This window comes from Lepisosteus oculatus, chromosome 3 (assembly GCF_040954835.1).
Source record: "Lepisosteus oculatus isolate fLepOcu1 chromosome 3, fLepOcu1.hap2, whole genome shotgun sequence".
NCBI classification, from domain to species: domain Eukaryota; kingdom Metazoa; phylum Chordata; class Actinopteri; order Semionotiformes; family Lepisosteidae; genus Lepisosteus; species Lepisosteus oculatus.
Genome location: NC_090698.1, coordinates 10392125 through 10415991, shown reverse-complemented (window position 1 = coordinate 10415991; position 23867 = coordinate 10392125). Strand labels below are relative to the sequence as shown.

The 23867-nt window shown below is 48.2% G+C and overlaps 2 protein-coding genes and 1 long non-coding RNA gene across 6 annotated transcripts in view; 2 read left to right on the top strand and 1 right to left on the bottom strand.

The window, feature by feature from the left end:
• LOC102691984 (zinc finger CW-type PWWP domain protein 1-like) overlaps positions 1 to 7812 on the top strand; it is a 16120-nt gene extending 8308 nt beyond the window's left edge. For both annotated transcript variants that reach the window (XM_015340499.2, XM_069186758.1), the window contains exons 9-13: positions 248 to 352; positions 972 to 1043; positions 1550 to 1631; positions 2776 to 2844; positions 6438 to 7812. In XM_015340499.2, the coding sequence (XP_015195985.2) occupies positions 248 to 352; positions 972 to 1043; positions 1550 to 1631; positions 2776 to 2844; positions 6438 to 6733 (624 nt within the window). In that variant the 3' untranslated portion in view covers positions 6734 to 7812. The remainder of the gene's footprint in view (positions 1 to 247; positions 353 to 971; positions 1044 to 1549; positions 1632 to 2775; positions 2845 to 6437) is intronic.
• On the bottom strand, positions 7805 to 23663 carry LOC138236181 (uncharacterized). The gene is made up of 5 exons (XR_011188547.1): positions 23549 to 23663; positions 12290 to 12345; positions 11957 to 12129; positions 9537 to 11151; positions 7805 to 8674 (listed from the first exon to the last, which is right to left on the bottom strand). It is a non-coding gene; the product is annotated as an uncharacterized lncRNA (long non-coding RNA).
• Positions 11142 to 23867, top strand: part of LOC102691786 (phosphatidylinositol 4,5-bisphosphate 3-kinase catalytic subunit alpha isoform) — a 28470-nt gene continuing 15744 nt past the window's right edge. For 2 of the 3 annotated variants that reach the window (XM_069186749.1, XM_069186747.1), the window contains exons 1-4: positions 18680 to 18903; positions 22754 to 23002; positions 23374 to 23536; positions 23658 to 23867. In XM_069186749.1, coding sequence (XP_069042850.1) covers positions 22814 to 23002; positions 23374 to 23536; positions 23658 to 23867 — 562 coding nt within the window. In that variant the 5' untranslated portion in view covers positions 18680 to 18903; positions 22754 to 22813. Of the gene's footprint in view, positions 11653 to 18679; positions 18904 to 22753; positions 23003 to 23373; positions 23537 to 23657 lie in introns of those variants that run through there. The other variant, XM_069186748.1, reaches the window with a different exon arrangement.

Here is a 23867-nt window from a genome sequence, read left to right as displayed (position 1 = left end):
AAATGGAGAACTGTGATGTTTGCAGCGATATTGGTATCAGTTTTGGAAGCTCACTGGGGCATTTTCAAGAGGGATGAGCTTGGAGAGGGTGCCAGTAGGTGCATAGGTCAACTAGCCCCTGCATTCAACACACATGCATGTCTGCACAGTGAATTTAAGAGTGCCTGAAAGTGCGCTGGACGGTTTCAGACTGGTTCTGAGCTGCTGGTGCAGGCCTGTTTGTTGATTAACGCTGTCTGCTGTGCAGTCCCACTACCATGTGACATACTTCAGTGACCCAGTCAGCCGTGCCTGGGTACCCGAGCCCATGGTGAGGGCATTCCAGAAATTCAACCCAGACATCAGTGGGGCTGTGAGTATGCAGTACTTCATTTCTTCACCACAGGAACTGGTAACTGTGCTCTTAAGAGACCCAGCCTTTCAGATGTTTGTCAGTTTCTATTCTTATTTGGAACTTGCAATTTTCTGTTATTATACCCCAAAACACAGATCATTAATGAACTCTATAGCAGCAGACTTGCTGCTACAGTACTCTTCTCCAACACATCACCTGTCAGAGACCTTAGTGTGTCAATAGCTTAACTTGTATCTTAAGTTTAACATAATGTTAAGTAAGACATCTTTTTCCCTTAACTGGGATGTTGACCACGTTGTGTTCAGCTGCTTTATATGACAGGCTTAAACTCAAGGAACACTGTTAGGAGGGAAGATTTAACCAGACCTGCACAGTTACAGTGTCTTGTGGTTATCATTCCAGCTGCATTCTGAAGGACTTTATTAGCTTGCTCAGTTTACTAATTGCGGGACATTAACATGCTTTGTCTGTATGCTGACTGAGGTTTCAGGACTGTATTGTGACTTGGGGGCCAGAGCTGGGCAACCTGATTGAAAGATTTCTGTGTCTAGCTCTCGGACAGGAATTGCTTGGTGCACTGCGATATGCCGACACTCTTAACGGCTCTCTTCCGTAGAAACCACAAATGAAGAAGAAGATCGTCGGAGCGCTGGATATGGCAAAAAAGGCCCAGAAGCTGTCCGTTAAGGTAGAGTCGCACACAGTCCATTCCACTCTGTCTCTCACTCCCACTCTCTTCAAATCTAGTGCTTTCTTTGATTGACCATTTGCTGCAGTGCTGCTCGACAGTGGTGAAGTGACAAATTTAATCCCTCCCTGATCACAGTGCTGAACCAGATTTTACCAGACCTGCAGAAGGGTGTATGTGTATAAAACACACCAGAGAAGGGAAATTTGTCTATAAAACACAGTGGAGAAGGGAAATGTGTGTGTAAAACACACTGGAGAAGAGGACGTGTTTGTAAAATATACTAGAGAAGAGTGTGTGTAATACGTGCTGGAGGACTGTGTGTAAAATGTACTGAAAGAGGGTGTGCGTGTAAAACTTTGGACAATGTGTGCCTAAACTACACTGGAGAAGAGTGTCTGTAAAAGACTGGAGAAGAGTGTGTAAAACACAGAAGGAAGGTGTGTGTGTAAGGCACTGGAGCTGGATACCATCCAGCTGACAGGCCCTTTTCCTGTGTCCTCCAGAAGCGGACAACTGTGTTCGGGTTCAAGAATCGATACCACCCTGGCGACGAGAAGGGCTCAGCGGAAGACAGTGATTTGGAAGGTACCACAGAAGCCACAGTGTGCTGTCTGTAGTCCTCTGAACATTTGCCTTTCAGCTTGTTCCCTAGGAAATTCTTGACTTTTCTGAAAGATTACCAGTTTTGTTGTGGTCTCAGACAGACTCAGCTGGTCACTGTGCTGCCACAGTACCCTGCGACACGTGTTTCTTATAGGCATTGACTATGGCAGCATATCAGATAAAAATTTAAAATGATCTTTCTAAAGACTAAGGGCAGTAACTAAGAGCAGACAAGTGCCCTCTACCTAGTCTTGGAGGTTTGATGTAGAGCTCTTTACTTAATATTTTCAGGGTTTAACAATCGCATTTCTCTCATTAATTAGGCCTAGAAGTATCTTAGCTCATAGGGCTCACATCACTGATACACAGGTGTACATGAGAGGACACCAGGTTTTCTGCTCTGCCAGGAGAAGCCTTACAGAGCAGAAGGGTGATAGTGCTATGATGCCTGTGACTTGAGACACAAACGCCTGACAACCGGAAGGAGAAGAGCTGCTGCAGAGCATGGTCGCTGTTACCAGAGAGTCTTTACTATCCCCAGGAAGCAATTTGCTTTACAGCAGCAGACAATATAAAGAAAACCCACAAACAATACACTAAACAATATTTTTTTAAGCAAGGTTATTGCCACAAGTATACAGTAAATGAGAGCTGAAATCTATTTATTTTTAGATTGGAAGATCTGTGTCTGTGTTCCGAGGGGAGTAATTGGAATTCAGGGGGTGTGAAGAGTCCACTCCAATGGAATATGCTTTACACAAAACTCATAAGCGACAGGGCCGAAAGATCAGCACCAATGACTTTCCGACATAGTTCTGTAACTGCACAGGCTGCTATCCAGTGAAACTGGAGCACTGTGGAGCACGGTGGCTTGGTCCAAGTAAGGACCAAAGGGAGAACTACAGCAGCAGACGTGCTGGTAGTTCTTAGAGCTGTGGAGGGTAGAGTGTGGGCCCTGGTGAACAGCAGTGATGCCGGCACCCTATTCTGTTTGGGCTGAATGCAACAGTTCTCACCTCACAGCTGAGAGAATGGGCCTTGGTGCCTCGCTGTGGCTTAGCCTGGGGCCTTCTGCTAATCGTGAAGCAGAGGTCAGGACTGTGTTCTGCTGCTGTTTGTTTTCCAGAGTGCCTGTATATGATCGTAGAAGGAAGTCCTGTCAGGAAGCGCCAGGGAAAATACAGGAAACGCAAAGGTGAGATTTGTTCAGGATGTGAAAGGGCTATGCAGCCGGGCACACAGGGAGGAACCATGTGCTCACAGTCATGTATATTTGTACATTAACCTCGTAGAGCTACTCAGGGTAAAATTCTAACACACTTACTCTACGGCACCTTTCTGTCAGGGAGGGTTGTGTAAAATAGGAGGAGGCCTTGACCTAGCCATCCCAGGTGGATAAGACTGGGTCTCCATTTTGCAGCGTCCCATGCTTTGACACCAAGGTAGAGGCAACACTGTACAGTGCACACACACCAGAGTAGTAGATCAGATTACCATGAAAAAAATCTGATTTCTATTCAAATCAAGTTCGGTAAGCCATAGCAAGTACTTCCTGTGGAGGTGAAGTCTTTAGCTTTTTATGGTGACGTTGCACTTGACTGGAACTGTAATGCTGAGGTCATGTGGGGACATAAGGAGTGTGAGTGGGTTAAACTCTTAGAATACCATCACTAGGGAATGCTGGCAGGGACTGGAAGTGTACAGTAGCTCAGGGTTGGAATAAAAACAGGAGGAAGTGGACAAGATGGTTTCTTGGAGAAGTTTGTAATCGTTAGAAGTGTGAGGGACACATAAGCCAGGGGCAAGCAGAAGTTGCGGACATCAGGGAGAACGATGAGAGTAATGAGGGCCAAACTGAGTAGAGCAGGAGAGAATACTGCCACTGCTGGAGATGAAAGAGTATATGAGGATGCTTGTTCAGCCAACTGGTCACAGTTTATTGGAAATGGGACCTGTGAAAACATGTTGCTGAGACTGTGTTCCCAAACAGCAAAGACACTTGTCAGACGAGTCCCACGGGAGGAGGTTGTGCTTGAAAAGAAGAAGTTGGTAGACTCGAAGTAAGTTGACACATTTTTGCATTAAATTTAAACCGTGTGGCTCCAGAGAAGAAGGCAGATTGGGAAAGGAAGGCAGCTACGACTGGTAGCATTTCCAGAAGACTGTATTCTCACTCCGTATCTGGTGTGAACATGTTAAGCTCAACTGACTGAAGTAAGAAGAAAATTCTCTGCACACTGAGAGAAACAATCAGGGAGAAGAAGCGCAGCCTGCTCTGGTCCTGGAGCAACACTGTGCCTGCTGGTTTGTGCTCCAGCCGAGTTCCTCATCACATCACAGATTGATTTCCATTTTATATTTGAGTTTGTTTTTTTCAATTTGCTTTTAGCTCTTAAAAAGCTGAGTGGGATTTGGTCCCCTTGAAATTCTCTCTCTTCGGGACCTAGATCGTTCAGTTCCTTCACCCTGTCCAGTCCTTTCCTGACCTGCACCCTGTCCAGGTACTGTAGGACTTTCCCTTAAGTCCCAGAGCAGCAATATCTTTTCTGCAACACGGTGACCAAAATTGGACTCAGTATTCCAAATGTGAAGTGATCAGAAGACACATGACACCACCTGGATGGGAATCCAGTCCCAGCAATGGAGTAAAGTACCTCACTCCAGGTACAACAGTAGTCTCTGAACCCACAGCCCACCAGTTGTGAGTCCAGAGACTTACCAACAATGCTACGCTGCCCCCCTTGTTGTAAATCATGTACTTTAATTGGGGTATTCTCTAAACCAAAGACTGAGGGCAGAAAAGATCTAAAGTAGCAAACTGATCATTTACTGGCAGTGGTTAGCACTGGTGATTAAGGGCCCATTTGGAATGGAGCCCAGCAGACACAGGGAGGCTCCTACAGGACCAGGACTGAGAACCACTAGTGTGCAGGACTGTGCAACAGTGGCATTAGGGGAGCAAGGTTCTTCCTAAGATAGAAAAGAGCCCTGAGGACGACTGTGTCTGAAGAGAAGACGTGTGTCCTGTTTGTGGGCAGCTCTAAACCTGGAGACAGAGCCCTGGTGTGGGATGTTCTGTCCCTGGAGCAGGAGATTGCAGCAGCTCTGGATTAGTGTGAGCTGGTAGCAGGTTTACAGCAAGGACTTTGCAAGGCAGGCTGAGTGAACCCAAGAACAGTGAGTAGTTTTAACATTGTTTATAATTTCTGCAATTTACTGTTCTGTTTAAAACTTGTGATTATATAAATACACATTTTAAATCTACAAATGCAACTTATGATTATATAAATACACATTTTAAATCTACAAATGCCCCTTATTATGTATACTACAGTGTATTGTTGAATTTACCAGGTTGCTGCTACTGCCTGTTTTCTTGTACTCCTGTGCTCTTAATGGGTTCTTGTAATGTTCTGCATAGCGTCACTGTGAGACTTGTGCAGTGTTACAAAGTTCCTCTAGGTGGCAGAAGTCATTTGTGTTTTCTGCCTCATGTTCTGGGCTGTTCAGTATGAGGCTGTGGGGTGGCAGGCAGAGAATATTGCAAAATGCTTTTCTGGTTCTGACTGTTCTGCAAAATGCAAAATGTTGAAACAGAGTAAAATGTGGTTCTTTCCAAGGCTTTCCCTGTTTTACCAAGAGCTCACAAGCCGAGAAGCCATTCGACCCGTCTAGCTCATTTGTTGTTCATTTATCTGAGGATCAGGGAACTGCAGCGTCTTGGCTAGACAGCTTGCACCTGGCACCCACCAACATTGATGACTGGACTGTGCAAACTACTTTTTTTTACCAATAACTTGATGTATTTCTATGTTTAGACACAAGTTTTTAGAAGAGAAACCCTTAAAGTTGTTTCGCTTTCACAATTATTTAAGTATCAAGTGATATCTGTGACAAAAGACTGTTCAGCTAAAGAAAAAACTGGGGAAATGTCTTTATGCTTCAAAGTAACAGTACAGAAATTCGTGAGTTAATCCCCTTCTCTGCTGGTAAGCTAGAAGTATATTTGTTTCAGGGATACATTATGATAAAAATAAGTAGCAGCCTGCTGTAACCTGCGGGCTCACCACACCTGTGCATTTACCAGCAGCAGGCTCAGCCTTAATGAGTTTACAGATCAGGAGTAACGAGTCAATCATCAAGCAGCATGTGGGCGGAATTACTCTAGCTATGATCACAGGATCATGGAAGAGTGTAGGAAACTTTACAGAGAATTGTTTCTTAATTATTTCACTTGACATTTGCGAATAAGCCACTTCCTGTGCACATGGACTCCAGCTGACTTGGGAAACTGGGAAGAAATGAGAGTATCAGTCGTTTTCGAGAATCAGATGATTAGCTCTCCTGCACACCACGACCTGACCCCAGTGCACACCTCAGTGTTTACCCCTGACAGCACTGGCACACAGTGACCTGACCCCAGTGCACACCTCAGTGTTTACCCCTGACAACACTGGCACACAGTGACCTGACCCCAGTGCCACACCTCCATGTTTACCCCTACAGCCACACAGCACACAGTGACCTGACCCCAGTGCCTCATCTCCATGTTTACCCCTGACAGCACTGGCACACAGTGACCTGACCCCAGTGCCTCATCTCCATGTTTACCCCTGACAGCATTGGCACACAGTGACCTGACCCCAGTGCCTCATCTCCATGTTTACCCCTGACAGCACTGGCACACAGTGACCTGACCCCAGTGCCTCATCTCCATGTTTACCCCTGACAGCACTGGCACACAGTGACCTGACCCCAGTGCCTCATCTCCATGTTTACCCCTGACAGCACTGGCACCGAAGAGTCCCCAAGACCAGGAGGTGCCCGAGCTGGGTGGCGAGGTGGCTGGTGGGACAGAGGCTGACAACAGTGCGCGCCCACCGGAGAAACAAGGGAAGAATGAAGTGAGCGTTGCAGTGGAGAGAGGAGTGGGACATGAGAGGGGGGACTCACGAGGCACTGTGGACATACTGAGGGGCAGGAAGGCTGGGCTGAATACCTTCAGCTCAGAGGAGCCCGAACAAGAAGGAGCAGAGCTGGAGGAGGAGGGAGAGATTGTACTCTTTCTGTGTGAGGAAGACTGAAGGTCTCTCTGGAAGCCCTTCTAGCACACAGCAATCACAGTGTACGAGCCAGGCCCTTCAGAGGGTAATTCAAAAGATTACTTCACTGATTCGTATAATACTCTGACTTTACAAAGACTGTATCTAAAAAAATATGTAAGACAAGCACGTGGGCTTTCTGAGATGGTTGTGCCACTGCAGTCCACTGAGACGGGGAGTGTCCAAGAGGTGGTGCACAGTTGATCATCGTCACTAGGGTTGGGTGGGGTTCAGACAGTTCAGATACCCCGGGGGCTACTGCACAACAGCGCCACCTGTGGCAGACTGGGTCACCTCTAATCTTATGGTGACACAGGTAAGAGATTCATAGCCTCTTCAGTCAGTACTTGCTCACCTGTCAGGTCATTGTAAATAGGCTTTTGTTCTGTTTGTGGTTCAAAATGTCAATGGGAAATCACTTAATACTAGTTCATTGTAACAGGATATAAATTAACATGAGTGCAATGTGTAATGTGTATTCCAATGTTAACAGGAAACTGTTTATTACAGGTGTACTACGTGATGAGTAGGAAATTGCATCAATTTGAATTTACTGTGTGACATTACAGCATTCAGCATGTTCACTGGAAATTAATACCAGTTCAGTGTACCACATGTATTCACAGTGTTAATAGGAGACTGGTAATACCAGTTCAGTGTAGCATATGCATTCAAGTGTTAATAGCAGACTGTTAATACCAGTTCAGTGTACCACATGTTCATAGTGTTAATAGGAGACTGTTAATACCAGTTCAGTGTACCACATGTGTTCACAGTGTTAATAGCAGACTGTTAATACCAGTTCAGTGTACCTCATGCATTCAAGTGTTCACAGCAGACTGTTAATACTAGTTCAGTGTACCACATGTGTTCACAGTGTTAATAGGACACAGTTAATACCAGTTCACTGTACCACATGTGTTCACAGTGTTAATAGCAGACTGGTAATACCAGTTCAGTGTACCACATGTGTTCACAGTGTTAATAGCAGACTGTTTATACCAGTTCAGTGTACCACGTGTTCACAGTGTTGTAAGATTATCAATACATATTGTAACCTGTTCATGTTTAGACAAGTGGTTCTTACTGTGAAGACTGCAGAGGCTGGCAGCCTCATCCTTGTATGTGAGTGCACCTCAGGACTCAGTTCTGTGCAGGCAAATAGCTTACAACTGTATCAGAAAGGCACAAGCAGGCCTAGGACAAGGGTCCCCAGAGAGACTAAAAATCATATAATCTAGAACGGAAATCAAAATGTCAGGATCCAGTAATTATGCCCTTATACCAAAATACAAGGAATTTGAAAAACAATACAGGAGATTGAAGCAGTTGCATCAACATGCAGTCATGATGCAAGTGGAATTGTAGAGTGACAGCTGGCGGAAGGACAGTGATGAATACAATAGAGTGAGGTAGACTGTGAAGGTGGAAGAGGCAGAGGTGTAGGTACCATCCGTCATGAGGAGCGTTCAGACACAGCAGCGCCACCTGGAGGGGGTGAGACTGTACGGGTTGCAGTCAAAAATCAATTAAAAGGGCCTAGTGTTTCTGGCATGCCACAAACCCCCGAGTCCTTGTAGATCAGGTGTTATTCTTGTTGTCCATCTGTGAAACCATTCCAGAGAGAGAGGGAGGAGAGAGGTGGTGCTGGCTTACAGCCACTCATGAAAAGGACATTTGTTCATGACGCTGATTCTGCTACAGCACCTATCTGAGTGAAATCACATGGTAAGACCGACAAAGATTTGCCGAATGAAGGTGTGACACAAACCCCATCAAAGCAACGGCAATTCATCAATAGAGGGCAGCAGGTGACCTGTGATCACTGGTACACATCACTTCTCTGCTCTACAGCGTGCCCTTGTTCAGCAACACATTCCAGCAGCTCGTGGGTTTCTCAGCGCTGCCCCGGCAGAAGCCTTTCTGTTGAACAACAACAGTGTCACCCCAAATTAAAAATGGCTTAAAATACAGGACAGAAAAACAAAACACTAACCACAGAAAACAATGGCCTCGTGGTCTGGTGAATGGTTTTGTCCCTCAGAGTTTGTGTTGATAGGAAAACAGCTATCGCCAGCTTCCTGCTTAGTCTTTGTTTTTTGTTTTTGTTGGTGTTGACAGTACAGGTTATTTTAAAACAATAAGTGAGAGTTTTGGAACAGAGAGAACGGATTCTAGTTTAGGGGTTACTTTAGATTCCCACTTTTAGCATTGGAGGGTGGTAACTAATGCTAACTTGGTCTTGGGTCCTAGGGGTCAGACCCTCTATCAACAGTTTACCTGCAGGAAGGTCTCTACCATGATCACTTCCACCTTTCTGTACAGGACCTACCCTCATTTCAAACCTTCTCCCGCCCTGCAGAACCTGGAGAAACTGCAGCCAGTTGTCGTGTTCCAGTTTAGTTTTGAAACTCAAGGTTGCAGTCTAGGAAGGGCTGGAGCAGAGAGTGGATCCATGAAACCAGTGTCTGTATCCTGGAGGCCTGTGACTGCTGGTTATTGTTCCACCTGGGTGCTTAATCAGCAGTGCTAATTAGTGCCTTTAATTAATCTGCTTCCTGGTTTCAAAAATACCTTATCTTAAGTACATTTCCACCACCCTGAGCACAGATCTGCATGCTCTCTCCTCAAGTGCTAATTAAGAATCTGCACCCTTATTCCTGACTGAACTAGTAACTAGGGCCAGACCTGAACAAGCTGTAACTGAGCCTGTATTGGTTTTGCTCTGTTCCACTGTCACTATCCTGCTGCTGCTGCGCAGTGGGTAAGATTTCAGCTCTCACACCTGAATGAGGACATTCCTGAAATCCTGGTTCTCGTCATCCCAGCATTTGGGGGCTCCTGTCACGGCTCTGCCGACCCCTGCCCTGACAAACAAGACACTCGGAATGATAGAAAATAACAATTAAAACAGCATGAAAGATAATCACGCTAATTATCCTGATCACAGAGTGGAGGGTAAATAATTACCATGTTTGGAATATAAACAAGTAAAGCCACTGTTTTCTTATTTAAGTCCATGTTTGAAAATTCAAATTCAAATTGGTTTTAGAAGCCTAGAATACAGCATTTTAGAGATATTTATGAAAAATGTGATTTGAAAGCCCGTTTATTTGAATATATTGGATGCCAGATTTTGAGGGTGCATCCGATATATTCAAATAAATAAATGAGGTATTGGTAATTGGTATTGCACTAAAGATTTGAGTTTGTATTTTAATTTTCAGTTGGTTTTAGAAGCCTAGTATTAGGCATTTTAGAAATATTTATGAAAATGTGTGGAATGAAAACCTCTGGATACTGGCTTTGGAGAGTGCATTTACTGAGCCTTAAAGCTGAAGAAAGTTGGGGAGAAGAGGAAGACTGAGGGAGAAGAAAAAGACTGAGAGAAGAGTCATGAGAGATGGTGCAGAGCAAGAGAGAGGAGCAGTGAGGAAGACTGAGGGAGAAGATTCATGAGAGTTGAGGACGAAGAGAGAGGAGCAGTGAGGAAGACTAAGGGAGAAGAGTCGTGAGGGACGAGGACACAGAGAGGAGCAGTGAAGAAGACTAAGGGAGAAGAAGAAGACTAAGGGAGAAGAGTTGTGAGAGATGATGGTGCAGAGCAACAGAGAGGGAGGAGAGAGGAGCAGTGAGGAAGACTAGGAGAAGAGTCGTGAGAGAGGAGGACGCAGAGAGAGATAGAGGAGCAGTGAGAAGGGTTGGAGATGTGAGGGAGGAGAGAGGAGCAGTGAGGAAGAGAGGGAGAGGAGATGCAGGGAGAGGGAGGAGAGAGGAGCAGTGAGGAAGGGAGGGAGAGGAGATGCAGGGAGAGGGAGGAGAGAGGAGCAGTGAGGAAGGGAGAGAGAGGGAGGAGATAGGAGCACTGAGGAAGGGAGAGGGAGGAGAGTGGAGCAGTGAGGAAGAGAGGGAGAGAAGATGCAGGGAGAGGGAGAAGAGAGGAGCAGTGAGGAAGGGAGGGAGAAGAGATGCAGGGAAAGGGAGGAAAGAGGAGCAGTGAGGAAGGGAGGAAGAGGGAGGAGAGAGGAGCAGTGAGGAAGAGAGGGAGAGGAGATGCAGGGAGAGGGAGGAGGAGCGGGAGAGAGGAAGCCAGGGCCTGAGAGTGAGAGCAGGTCAAGGCTGCGCTTGGGAGAGAGGGGGTGGACAGCAGGGAGAAAACAGGAAAGGCTGAACAATAGCCTGGCCCAGCCCAGCGCCTGCCTCTGTGTAGGGACAGATCGTTTAACACTCGCCCCAGCATGGCACCAGTGCCGAGAGGCCCACCTTCCTCATGAGCCAGCACTTACCCCTGCCGTCTTCACGCCAGAGTCACAAAGCTGCACAGCGCCTGCCGACACACCAGCACTGGGGCTTCCTTCGGTAAGAGCATCTCTAACACCTCCGGAAGAACATCTGCACATCTGGTATGATTTTAAGAAAGATGACATCAGACACAGAGAGCGAGAACTCCGATAACTGGAACTGAGCGTTTGAGAAAGATTTTACTGATGAGGACTACTGCTGTAGCGGAATATTGGCAGAGACTTAGTCCAGACTACAAGGAGAAAGCCCCAAGCAGCGGAGGAGGTGTTCAAGCTGCTATACAGGAGAGCAGAACGGTACTGGATACTGCACTGACAACACTGTAACACAGAGGTGCTGTGACCTCCAGGCAAGGAAACGATACGCTAGGGAGGGCAGGGCCTGCAGCCTCCAGACCGAGGGGTAACACAGGCTGGCATTGGCGTGACAGAGGAAGAGAGCGTGAGGATGGCGTCTCCCCAGGCCTGAAGGTCCCGCTGCCCAGACACGCCTGTTTCATCGCCCCCCCGGCACCGTTCCCAATCTCTGCCCGTGCGGGGGGGTCTGCGGAACGCGCCCCCGCTGCCTGCACCAAGCCTCCAACCGCCAGAGATCAACAGGTGGGTCCGAGGGCTGGGGAGCGAGAGAGTCAGACAGGCGAGTCGATGGCAGATATTGTGAGCGACTGTGAGCCAGGCTGAGAGAGACGAGTGCGGAGAAAGGGAGAGTGAACACTAGGAAACATTTAGAAGGCCGGTGCTGCAGACATGGATGGGCATGATACTTGATACAGAATAGAAGAGTCTGCGGAGAGCTCCCACCGCCTGTTCTGTGCCTGGTCTCTGCAGACAGATACAGAGCCATACAGGAGAAATAGATGGACAGACGCTATGAAATAGGGTGGCACAGTGGCAGAGTTGTTACCATAGCAGCTTTGTAGCCCTGGGGCCCTGGGTTCTGCTCCAGACCTAGGGTGCTGTCTGTGCGGAGTTTGCATGTTCTCCCCATTTCCTCCAGGTGCTCTAGTTTTCTCCCACAGTCCAAAGACATACTGGTAGACAGTAGTTCAGATGGGTAGCTGCGTCAGCATGCGTAGGCTGCAAAGGAACAAGTAATAGGTTTATTCCATGCTGAAAAAAAGAAGAGAGAGGCCATGGAGCCTTCTTCAGGTGTCTGAAGAGCTGATACTGGTAGACATACTGGCTTCTGGAGATACTGGCCCTGCTTTGAGTGTGGGTGTATTTGTTTCTGTGTTACCTGTGATAGCTTTGCGCTTGTTGCTTTCTGGTATAGGCTCCAGCTCCCCCACAACCCTGAAATGGATAAAGTGGTAAGAAAATGGATGGATACGAGGAATTATAGAAATTTATATTATTTAGCTCTTGCTGTTTCACAATGCTGAGGAGGGTAGAACTGTCTGAACAGACTTTTGTGTATTATCCTGTTTTGTACCCCCTGGGGATAAACGGTTCAGCGATTGCATTTCTGTTTGAATTAGTAATGTTGTACTCACTCCGTGTGTCACTCACTTGCGAGTACAATATAAACACAGGAGTGCAGGAGTGGGGTTACACATGAAAGGAAATGACTTTTCCCATCTTGCCCACTTTATAGTACTCAGATGATCTGATGACCTCATCCAACTATTTCTTTCAAAATAACAGGATATCAGCTCCAATCACATGGTTGGCTAGGTTGTTGCAAACCCCTACAACTCTTTGTGTAAAGAAGAAATGCCTGCTGTTCTCAGTTTTAAAATAACTTCCTTTTAGTTTAATAATAATCATCATCATCATCATCTTCCCACTTATATAGCACCTTTGTGGACACTCCACTCAAAACACTTTACAGGCTGTCGGTGTCAGTGGGCAGGAGCCGGGAAGTCTTCTCTGATCCAGGTTTGAGAGATCGAGTCCCTCGGGGCTGTCAGTGTTAGACCCAGGAAGTCTTCTCTGGACAGATACCAGAGTAATGTTGCCTTTTCTGTCACATGGTCTAGTGCAGTTTTAGCATAACACCCCTTAGTTAAAGTTCTGCACTTCTAACTACACAGATTAATGCTTTTTTCTTGCTTCCCCCATATTGTGTAGAAAACTGAAGTGATTTGTCAGAATTGACATCGAGATTTTTTTGACACAACTTTTGGGGAAGCTCAGCGTTTCCCATCTTGATTGTGTATTTTTTTTGCTTCTTACATGTAACACTCTGCTCCCGGCCAGGTGAAATGTCACCTGAGCGGTGTTTGCCCAGTCTAGAATTTGGTCTAAGCCTTTGAAAATTTCCTTTTTAGCTTCTACTGTGTTTGCTAATCCTTCTATTTAATCTATTTAATCATCTGTTTCATCATCTGCAAACTTGACAAGTTTATGTATCTAGATATTACTGTGAAACACTGTCACAAGTGCTTCTAAAAGAGATCGCTGTGTCACTCTATTAACAACATCACCCCCGTTTAAACTTTCACCTCTTTAAGCTACAGTACAGTATACTTCACCTCAATTAACTAATGATGTTTGAAATGTTTCATTGTGAACACTTCCAAACAATATGAAATTACAATGCATTTCATAGCAACTTTCTTATTACTAATCTCATCCTGTTACTAATACCCAAGGGGCTGATTAATACATTTCTGGAGCACAGGCACAATTCCCTAACACTTAGAAAGGCTATTGATGCACACAGACAGCACGGCTCATCCCCCTTTACTTATTTGTTTTCTCACTGTAAAAGAACAATAACGTCATCTACTGATCCTGAGAGATCCAGCTAAATCCCTGCTGTGCCACAACCACTGGGATAAAGTGGGGGGAGATGAGAGGAGAGAAGGAGGGATAAAAGAGACAGGAATGGCAGGGGGAGGGATGAGAGGAAAGAAGAAGGGATGGGACAAGGAAGGAGGGATAGGAGAAGAGAAGGAGGGATGAGAGGAGATGGGGGGATGGGAGAGACAGGAATGGCAGAGGGAGGGATGAGAGGAGAGAAGGAGTGATGGGAAGGGAAAAAGGGGGAAGAGAGGAGAGAAGGAGGGATGGCAGGAGAGAAAGGGGGATGGGAGGAGAGAAGGAGGGATGGGAGGAAAAAAGGGATGAGAAGAGAAGGAAGGAAGGGAGGAGAGAAGGAGGGATGGGAGGAGAGAAAGGGGGATGGGAGGAGAGAAGGAGGGCACAGCGGCGTGACAGAGAAGAGCAGTCCTTCATGTGTGCCCTTCCCACACAGGGAGCAGTGGTTGTCCTCTTACACACAGAGAGAGGGGCAGTTAATGTCTCATTAGTGCTGTACCCCCTGGGAGACAGGGAATGAGTGGGAGAGAGGGGCAGTTAATCTCTCATTAGTGCTGTACCCCCTGAGAGACAGGGAATGATGGGGAGAGGGGCAGTTAATTTCTCGTTAGTGCCGTGCTCCCTGAGAGACAGGGAATGATGGGGAGAGGGGCAGTTAATCTTTCATTAGTGCCGTGCCCCCCGAGAGACAGGGAATGATGGGGAGAGGGGCAGTTAATCTCTTGTTAGTGCTGTGCCCCCCGAGAGACAGGGAATGAGAGGGAGAGGGGCAGTTAATCTCTCGTTAGGGCTGTATGCACACTGGGGGTGGGGGTGGGGATCTATACTCTGTCTGCTTGGCTCCCGACAGCAGCAGATTTGTAACATCTGCCCAGCAACTGAGAGGCTGTGACAGCAGACGGGCTGGGAAACAAAGGACAATTAAGGCACAATTAAAGAGGAGGTCTGAAGGCTCCTGCAGCCTCCCAGTACAGATATAGGACATTGGCTGGGGCCAGTTCTCTCAAAACCCTGACTCTGGGATTTCTGCTCTTTCTGATAATCCGAACTTTGCAAGGATCGTGGCAGAAACAGTCACGGGACCAGATGAAAACACTGCCTGGGAATCTGATGATAACGTATTCTGTTAGGAGCTGAGACGTGGGCGATCCTGGTTTTCAGACACAGATAATAATTTATCTGTGTGCACAAGGGAGGGCCGCGCCACTGTCAGTGAAGGCAGGACAGCTCCATTCGCAGCCTGTCCTGCCCTATCTACTCCAGAGTTTTACAGCAACTGGATCCTTAATTACTATATTGACACTCTGGCTTACCTGTTTAAGAATTAACAGGGTTTTCTCAAAAGTCTGGAACAGGGGGCCCTGAGTGGAGCTGCCCTGAAATAAAGAAATTTTATTTCATTTTTGCACTGAAATAAGCCCACTGGGGTCTGATTATCACGCTGATCTTTAGGGATGGCATTAACCTGTTCAATAGCGACCACAGCATTCAAGAATCCAATGCTCTGTGAGCGCTTGCAATGCCTGGTGAGATGCTGTAGGTTTGGCTGATCGCGCCTGGGGTAGAGGGCAGCCTCCTGGCCTCAGGATGAGGGCTCCAACCCCGTCCAGAGTCCGTGACCCCAGGGGCAACAGCAAGATGGGGACCATTGTGAAAAGAGGGGTTTGTGTGGGACATACAGAGCTCATTTGCTAACGCGGGGGGTTAGGAAGAGCTGTGTGAGATGGACTTGTCTTTGTTATCCCTCCCCAAGTGCAGTTCATGCTGTGTGTGTCCTGGTAAATACTGGTTTTCCAAACATGGGGAAGCGTGGGGCCGGCTTCCTTTACTTCAGTCGTGGCGATGGAAATCCTGAATAACTGCCAGAGAGCTTCCCCCAGCCTGCGCTTCCTCACATCCCTGAAAAATGGTTACATACGCGCCCGCAGGAAGGCAAACAGAGAATGGTCGCATTGCGGGAGGGCCGGGCACGTTCCTGTTAGCAAGGAGAATTTTCCATCCATCCATTTTCTAACTGCATGATCCAATACAGGGTCACAGGAGGAGAATGGTCTCCCACCCTATTTGATCACTTCCCTGTTAGATAAATGAGTGTCATGTCTGTTAGCCTGCAGGAGGGAAAGGCCTTGCATATTTCCCCACCTGTATCTCAGGGATCACTGACAAATCGGTACAATCGGTGAATTGATTCATTCAGTCAAGTCAGAGATTCGTCTTGACTGCTCTCTGTGCTTGAATGGGTGAGGTACAGGCTGTAGTGAAAAATACACCTGTGGCTACAGAGCCATCCTGTAGCTCAAGAGGTGACAGACTTCTGCACAGGAAGCCACAAAGAGGTAAAGAAGAAGTGTCCATTTACTAAAGAGGTCCAGTGCAGAAAAATAATTCCCGAAAGAAAGTGAAAACAGACATCAGAAATTAGCCCTAGGCTGTAGCTGTGCTGAGCACTCACTACAGCTTTGGATCAGACCTTTCAGAACAGCCAAACAATGGTCCTGCGCACAGGCAAGGTTAGGTTTATTTACAGCCAGGTCAGAAAAAAGACTGGCAGCTACACCATGAGCACAGGTTCTGTAACCCAACACAGTGCAGAAAGAGTCAAGAGACAAACACAGAGTCTGTAACCCCAACGCAGGTCAGGAAGAGTCAGGAGACAAATAGAGTCTGTAACCCCAACATAGGGCAGGAAAAGTCGGGAGACAAACACAGCAACAAGAATCCACAACAGCAAAAGGTAATACACAAGAAATAAATAACACCAAACTACAAGAACAAAATGCATGAGCGATTCAGAATAACAAAGGTGAATAAGCTAAAACAATGTCCTTTTCTTTATATGTACCCTTGGCTGGGGATGATGTTGACCCTGGACATCCCTGTTACAGGACAGACCTCAGATGTCACATATGAAAAGCCATGTGATGTATCTGTCACAAGCCCTTGGACTAGAGGGTGTTTCATCAGGTTCCTGCCGTTTCAGAGCTGGAGAGGAGTAAAACCTAGGGATCTGGGGGTTACATTCTTGTACAGAGGGGGGTTTTAAACACAGCAGCAGGGTGAATATCCTTGATAAATACTCCCAACTAGCAGCTGGGTGAAAATCTTTCATATCTTCTCCCAACCAGCAGCTGGGTGAATATCCTGTAGAAGTACTCCAGACCTGGAGCCTCCCGAATATCCTCAGCCTACAAAAAGAATTACAGCCCACACTGGAGAAATGAGCTCTAGATGAACACACTCTGCTAGAATGTGTGGGACTGGGCTGTTAAGCTGCTTGTTTTCCTCGGAGCTCGTTTATTACAAGTTCACCCTCTGGAGTAACACACTCGCATTCTGTGGGAAACATAACAACTTGGAGAGAAAAACAGGATGCTGCAGATGGGAATGACCTGGCACCAGACGACACTGACACACTGTACGGCACGCTGACACACACACTGTACTGTACACTGACACACACTGTAGTGCACGCTGACACACACTGTACTGCACGCTGACACACACACGTTACTGTACACTGACACACACACTGTACCGCACGCTGACACACACACTGTACTGTACACTGACACACACTGTAGTGCACGCTGACACACACTGTACTGCACGCTGACACACACACGTTACTGTACACTGACACACACACTGTACCGCACGCTGACACACACACTGTACTGTACACTGACACACACTGTAGTGCACGCTGACACACACTGTACTGCACGCTGACACACACACGTTACTGTACACTGACACACACACTGTACGGCACGCTGACACACACACTGTACTGTACACTGACACACACTGTAGTGCACGCTGACACACACTGTACTGCACGCTGACACACACACGTTACTGTACACTGACACACACACTGTACCGCACGCTGACACACACTGTACTGCACGCTGACACACACTGTACTGTACTGACACACACTGTACTGCACGCTGACACACACTATACTGTACACTGACACACACACTGTACTGTACACTGACACACACTGTACTGCACGGTGACACACACACTGTACTGCACGCTGACAAACACTGTACTGTACACTGACACACACACTGTACTGTACTGACACACACTGTACTGTACGCTGACACACACTGTACTGTACTGACACACACACTGTACTGTACACTGACACACACTGTACTGCACGCTAACACACACAGTGTACCGCACACTGACACACACTGTACTGCATGCTGACACACACTACACTGACACACACTGTACTCTGACACACACACTGTACTGCACACTGACACACACTACACTGACACACACTGTACTCTGACACACACACTGTACTGCACACTGACACACACTGTACTGTACACTGACACACTGTACACTGACACACACTGTACTGCATGCTGACACACACTACACTGACACACACTGTACTCTGACACACACTGTACACTGACACACACTCTACTGCTCACTGACACACAAACTGTACTGCCACACACACAATGTAAAACACACTGTACCGCACACTGGTTTTCTCAGGGCCACTGGTTCACCATGAATTACTCGGGCTTGACCGCGGCACGCCGCAACGCGCTCACTCGCGGTGTCGCCGGCACGGCTTCAGGCTCCGGTCCTGCGGCGCTAGCGCTCAACAGCCCGCCGAGGACCGCAGCTTTAAAACGAACGCAAAAAGCACTTCTTAAAGGCATACGCCCTGTGTCAAACCTCCCGATCCTCAACAGCCTCGGCAGCCGACGCGCGTCCCCTTTAAAACATGAATTATGCCGGTTATACATAAATCCAATCATACCCCCCCACCCCCCTCTTCCACCCCCTCCTCCCCCCCCCGACAGCTAAAAAACGCTGTTTTTTTATTTCGGGGTGGAAATCAGAAAGGAGCCAGGCCCGCGCCGTGGCACCTTCAAACCCACAGTACTGCGTGTACGGTACGCGGGGGGCTGGGGTGGCGATCTCGGGAAAGCGCGCCGGGCAGGGAGCTGCCCCGCACAGCCAGGCCGCTGCCGGCGAGAGGAAGCCCGGCCGGGGCGGCGATGCGGTGACGCCGTCTTTCCCGGCTAGCAGGAGCCCGCACTGGTACAGTATTTGGGACCGACGGGAGGCGGGCAGGGGCAGGGGCAGCGCCTCAGCCCCGGCTGCCGGGCGTGTGGGTGTGCGCGGCGAGCCCACTGGGGGTGGCAGAGTGGGAGTGGGCTCTCACTCTCCAGCCCCGTACCTCAGGCACGCGTTGCCACTTCCGAGACGCGGCGTGACGGACCCCTGACCGACAGCTCCGACCCCCTGGTCATTGTCGGTCAAAGAGGGTGCGCACAATAGAAATACAGTACTGTCGTGATCTGTCGTGGTCCTGCACAGGGAATTATTGATGAAACGATATGACATGATCTAGGCATCTGTAAGTTACATGGGGGACCCGGGGTCGCTTTTAGCAGCGCCGGACAATACGTGCTCGTAACGCCCGGTGTAAGGACGTCTACAAGGGTGCTGCGGTGGTCGGGTCGGGCAGTTTGCCCGGGAGTAGCGGGTTTTATTGAAGGTAGCAGGAGCACAAGCACGGCCGAGCACGAGCAGCCGGGAGACGGAGCGAGAGAGCCGGGGGTGGAGCAGAGATGCGCCCGGGGGCAGAGCGGCGAGCAGACCGCGGACTCGGACAGCGCGGCGACGTGAGACAGGCGGCCGGCTCCGGCGTCAGCAGGCGGTGGGCTCTCCTGCCTCGCGGCACTGCAGCGCGGCCGAGATCTCCCCACTCGCGGGGAAGACAGGAAACGCTCCCGAGTTAGAGTCGGTGATGCAACAACAGGACAGTAGTGTGGTCTGTTACAGCGGGACTGCGCTAGGGCAGTGCTGGACTGTTGCGTTTCAGCCGGCTGAGTTGGTTAAGCTCAGTAATCTTACAACTAGTACTGCTACTACAGCAACTGGTACTACTGCTCCTATTACTGCAGTAACTGTCACTACTGCTCCTATTACTGCAGTTACTGTCACTACTGCTCCTATTACTGCAGTTACTGACACTACTGCTCCTATTACTGCAGTTACTGTCACTACTGCTCCTATTACTGCAGTTACTGACACTACTGCTCCTATTACTGCAGTTACTGACACTACTGCTCCTATTACTGCAGTTACTGTCACTACTGCTCCTATTACTGCAGTTACTGACACTACTGCTCCTATTACTGCAGTTACTGACACTACTGCTCCTATTACTGCAGTTACTGTCACTACTGCTCCTATTACTGCAGTTACTGTCACTACTGCTCCTATTACTGCAGTTACTGACACTACTGCTCCTATTACTGCAGTTACTGTCACTACTGCTCCTGTTACTGCAGTAACTGTCACTACTGCTCCTATTACTGCAGTTACTGACACTACTGCTCCTATTACTGCAGTTACTGTCACTACTGCTACTATTACTGCAGTTACTGACACTACCGCTACTATTACTACAGTTACTGTCACTACTGCTCCTATTACTGCAGTTACTGTCACTACTGCTCCTATTACTGCAGTTACTGACACTACTGCTCCTATTACTGCAGTAACTGACACTACTGCTCCTATCACTGCAGTTACTGACACTACTGCTCCTATTACTGCAGTTACTGTCACTACTGCTACTATTACTGCAGTTACTGACACTACTGCTCCTATTACTGCAGTTACTGTCACTACTGCTACTATTACTGCAGTTACTGACACTACCGCTACTATTACTACAGTTACTGACACTACTGCTCCTATTACTGCAGTTACTGTCACTACTGCTACTATTACTGCAGTTACTGACACTACCGCTACTATTACTACAGTTACTGTCACTACTGCTCCTATTACTGCAGTTACTGTCACTACTGCTCCTATTACTGCAGTTACTGACACTACTGCTTCTATTACTGCAGTAACTGTCACTACTGCTCCTATTACTGCAGTTACTGTCACTACTGCTCCTATTACTGCAGTTACTGACACTACTGCTCCTATTACTGCAGTTACTGACACTACTGCTCCTATTACTGCAGTTACTGTCACTACTGCTCCTATTACTGCAGTTACTGTCACTACTGCTACTATTACTGCAGTTACTGTCACTACTGCTCCTGTTACTGCAGTTACTGACACTACTGCTCCTATTACTGCAGTTACTGTCACTACTGCTCCTATTACTGCAGTTACGTCTCCTATTACTGCAGTTACTGTCACTACTGCTCCTATTACTGCAGTTACTGACACTACTGCTCCTATTACTGCAGTTACTGACACTACTGCTCCTATTACTGCAGTTACTGTCACTACTGCTCCTATTACTGCAGTTACTGACACTACTGCTCCTATTACTGCAGTTACTGACACTACTGCTCCTATTACTGCAGTTACTGACACTACTGCTCCTATTACTGCAGTTACTGACACTACTGCTACTATTACTGCAGTTACTGACACTACCGCTACTATTACTACAGTTACTGTCACTACCGCTCCTATTACTGCAGTTACTGTCACTACTGCTACTATTACTGCAGTTACTGACACTACCGCTACTATTACTACAGTTACTGACACTACTGCTCCTATTACTGCAGTTACTTTCACTACTGCTCCTATTACTGCAGTTACTGACACTACTGCTCCTATTACTGCAGTTACTGTCACTACTGCTACTATTACTGCAGTTACTGACACTACTGCTCCTATTACTGCAGTTACTTCTCCTATTACAGCAGTTACGGACTCTACCGCTTTTATTCGTTTAACGCTTTGCTGGCTTCGTTAGGTTTAGGAAAAGGCGAGTGCTCTTTAATGTCTCGACCTGGTGGGGACGATCTGGATGTCGTGATAATCGCGCACTGAGCCCTGCGAGCGCAGCGATGACGGCGGAGCCTGAGCTCAGACCGGCTGTGCTCCCGAGGCCCGGGGCAGGACTTGTGGCAGCTGCGTGTCCTACTTCCCGGCTCGCTTTCAAAAGCCTTTGTTCTGTCCGACCGAGGCCGCCGCGGCCTGTCATTGGCCGCCGTAGCGGCGCGTGCGACCGCGCTGGTTTCCAGCGGGATCATAGCAACAAGGCACGAGAGCGCCTTCCCTAACCCGGTGGCAGCCGAGCCCTGGGCTCGGGGATCCACAGACACTCATGTCTGGGAAATGAACCCCGGCGTCGAAGAAGGCGTTACGTTATCGATACAGTTCTGTCCAGCCATCAGAAATGATCATTTTCTTTTATCGGTACATAAAAAACCCCCAGCGGTACAAAACGACGCGATTCTCCTCCAGCTCAAGCCCGTGTGTGTGTGTGAAAACGCGTTGCGGCGTCGTTAGTGTTTGTTTTCGAGACAAAGAGAAGAATTGTACTCGATTACACAAATAATTGTCAATTATTTCCCGCAATGCCTGATTGTCCCGACCTCTTTGTTACTGACGGTTGTGGTTGTGTTAGATTTCCCCTAGGTACTGTATGATGATAAATGTTGAATAAACTGTATAACCCCTCTCTCTCAGTGCAGTGTTAATGTACTGTAGTGTCCAGTGTGTCTGTATTAACCCCTCTCTCTCTCAGTGCAGTGTTAATGTACTGTAGTGTCCAGTGTGTCTGTATTAACCCTCTCTCTCAGTGCAGTGTTAATGTACTGTAGTGTCCAGTGTGTCTGTATTAACCCCTTATCTCAGTGCAGTGTTAATGTACTGTAGTGTCCAGTGTGTCTGTATTAACCCCTTATCTCAGTGCAGTGTTAATGGACTGTAGTGTCCAGTGTGTCTGTATTAACCCCTCTCTCTCTCAGTGCAGTGTTAATGGACTGTAGTGTCCAGTGTGTCTGTATTAAGCTGTCTCTTTGTATGTATATCTATTGCCTATTATATGACTGTGCCCTGATCCAGCTTGACATAGATCTGGAACTGTAGTCACCTGTTCTTTCTGTGTTACTCCTAGGAAGTAATACAGTAGTGTCATTGGAGCTGGAGGACTGGGCTGGGTCCCTGCTATCCCAGCATGCCCCCACGTCCATCATCAGGAGAGCTATGGGGCCTACATCTAATGCCTCCGCGCATCCTGGTAGACTGCTGCCTGCCCAACGGCATGCTGGTCAACCTGGAGTGCCTGCGTGAGGCCACACTGCTCAGCATCAAACAGCAGCTGTTTACTGAGGCGCGCAAGTACCCCCTCTACCACCTGTTACAGGTACAGCACACTGACAGCCCCTGTCTGTCACCTGTTACAGGTACAGCACACTGACAGCCCCCTGTCTGTCACCTGTTACAGGTACAGCACACTGACAGCCCCCTGTCACCTGTTACAGGTACAGCACACTGACAACCCCCTGTCACCTGTTACAGGTACAGCACACTGACAACCCCCTGTCACCTGTTACAGGTACAGCACACTGACAACCCCCTGTCACCTGTTACAGGTACTGCACACTGACAGCCCCCTGTCTGTCACCTGTTACAGGTACAGCACACTGACAGCCCCCTGTCACCTGTTACAGGTACAGCACACTGACAACCCCCTGTCACCATTAATCCCTCCTCTTTCCCCCGTCTCTCGCTCAGGAGGAGTCGTGCTATATCTTCGTGGGTGTAACACAGGAGGCAGAGAGGGAGGAGTTCTATGACGAGACGCGGCGCCTGTGTGACCTGCGCCTCTTTCACCCCATTCTGAAGGTCATCGAGCCCGTAGGAAACCGAGAGGAGAAAATCCTGAACAGAGAAATTGGTCAGAGCACACCTCCTCTCTCCCTGCTTCTCCTTTCCCCTCTGTCACTGTCCTCTCCCCGTCCCTGTCTCCCTGCTGGCTGGCTGAGGCCTGTGTTCCCATGCTGGGGTTTTCTGCGCAGGCTTCGCCATCGGCATGCCCATCTGCGAGTTTGAGCTGGTGAAGGACCCGGAGGTGCAGGACTTCAGACGGAGCATTCTGAGCGTGTGCCGGGAGGCCATGGAGGAGCGCGAGGGGGGGGGCGCCCACAGCCAGGCACTGTACGTCTATCCTCCCAACGTCGAGTCCTCGCCCGAACTGCCCCAGCACATCTACTGCAAACTGGACAAGG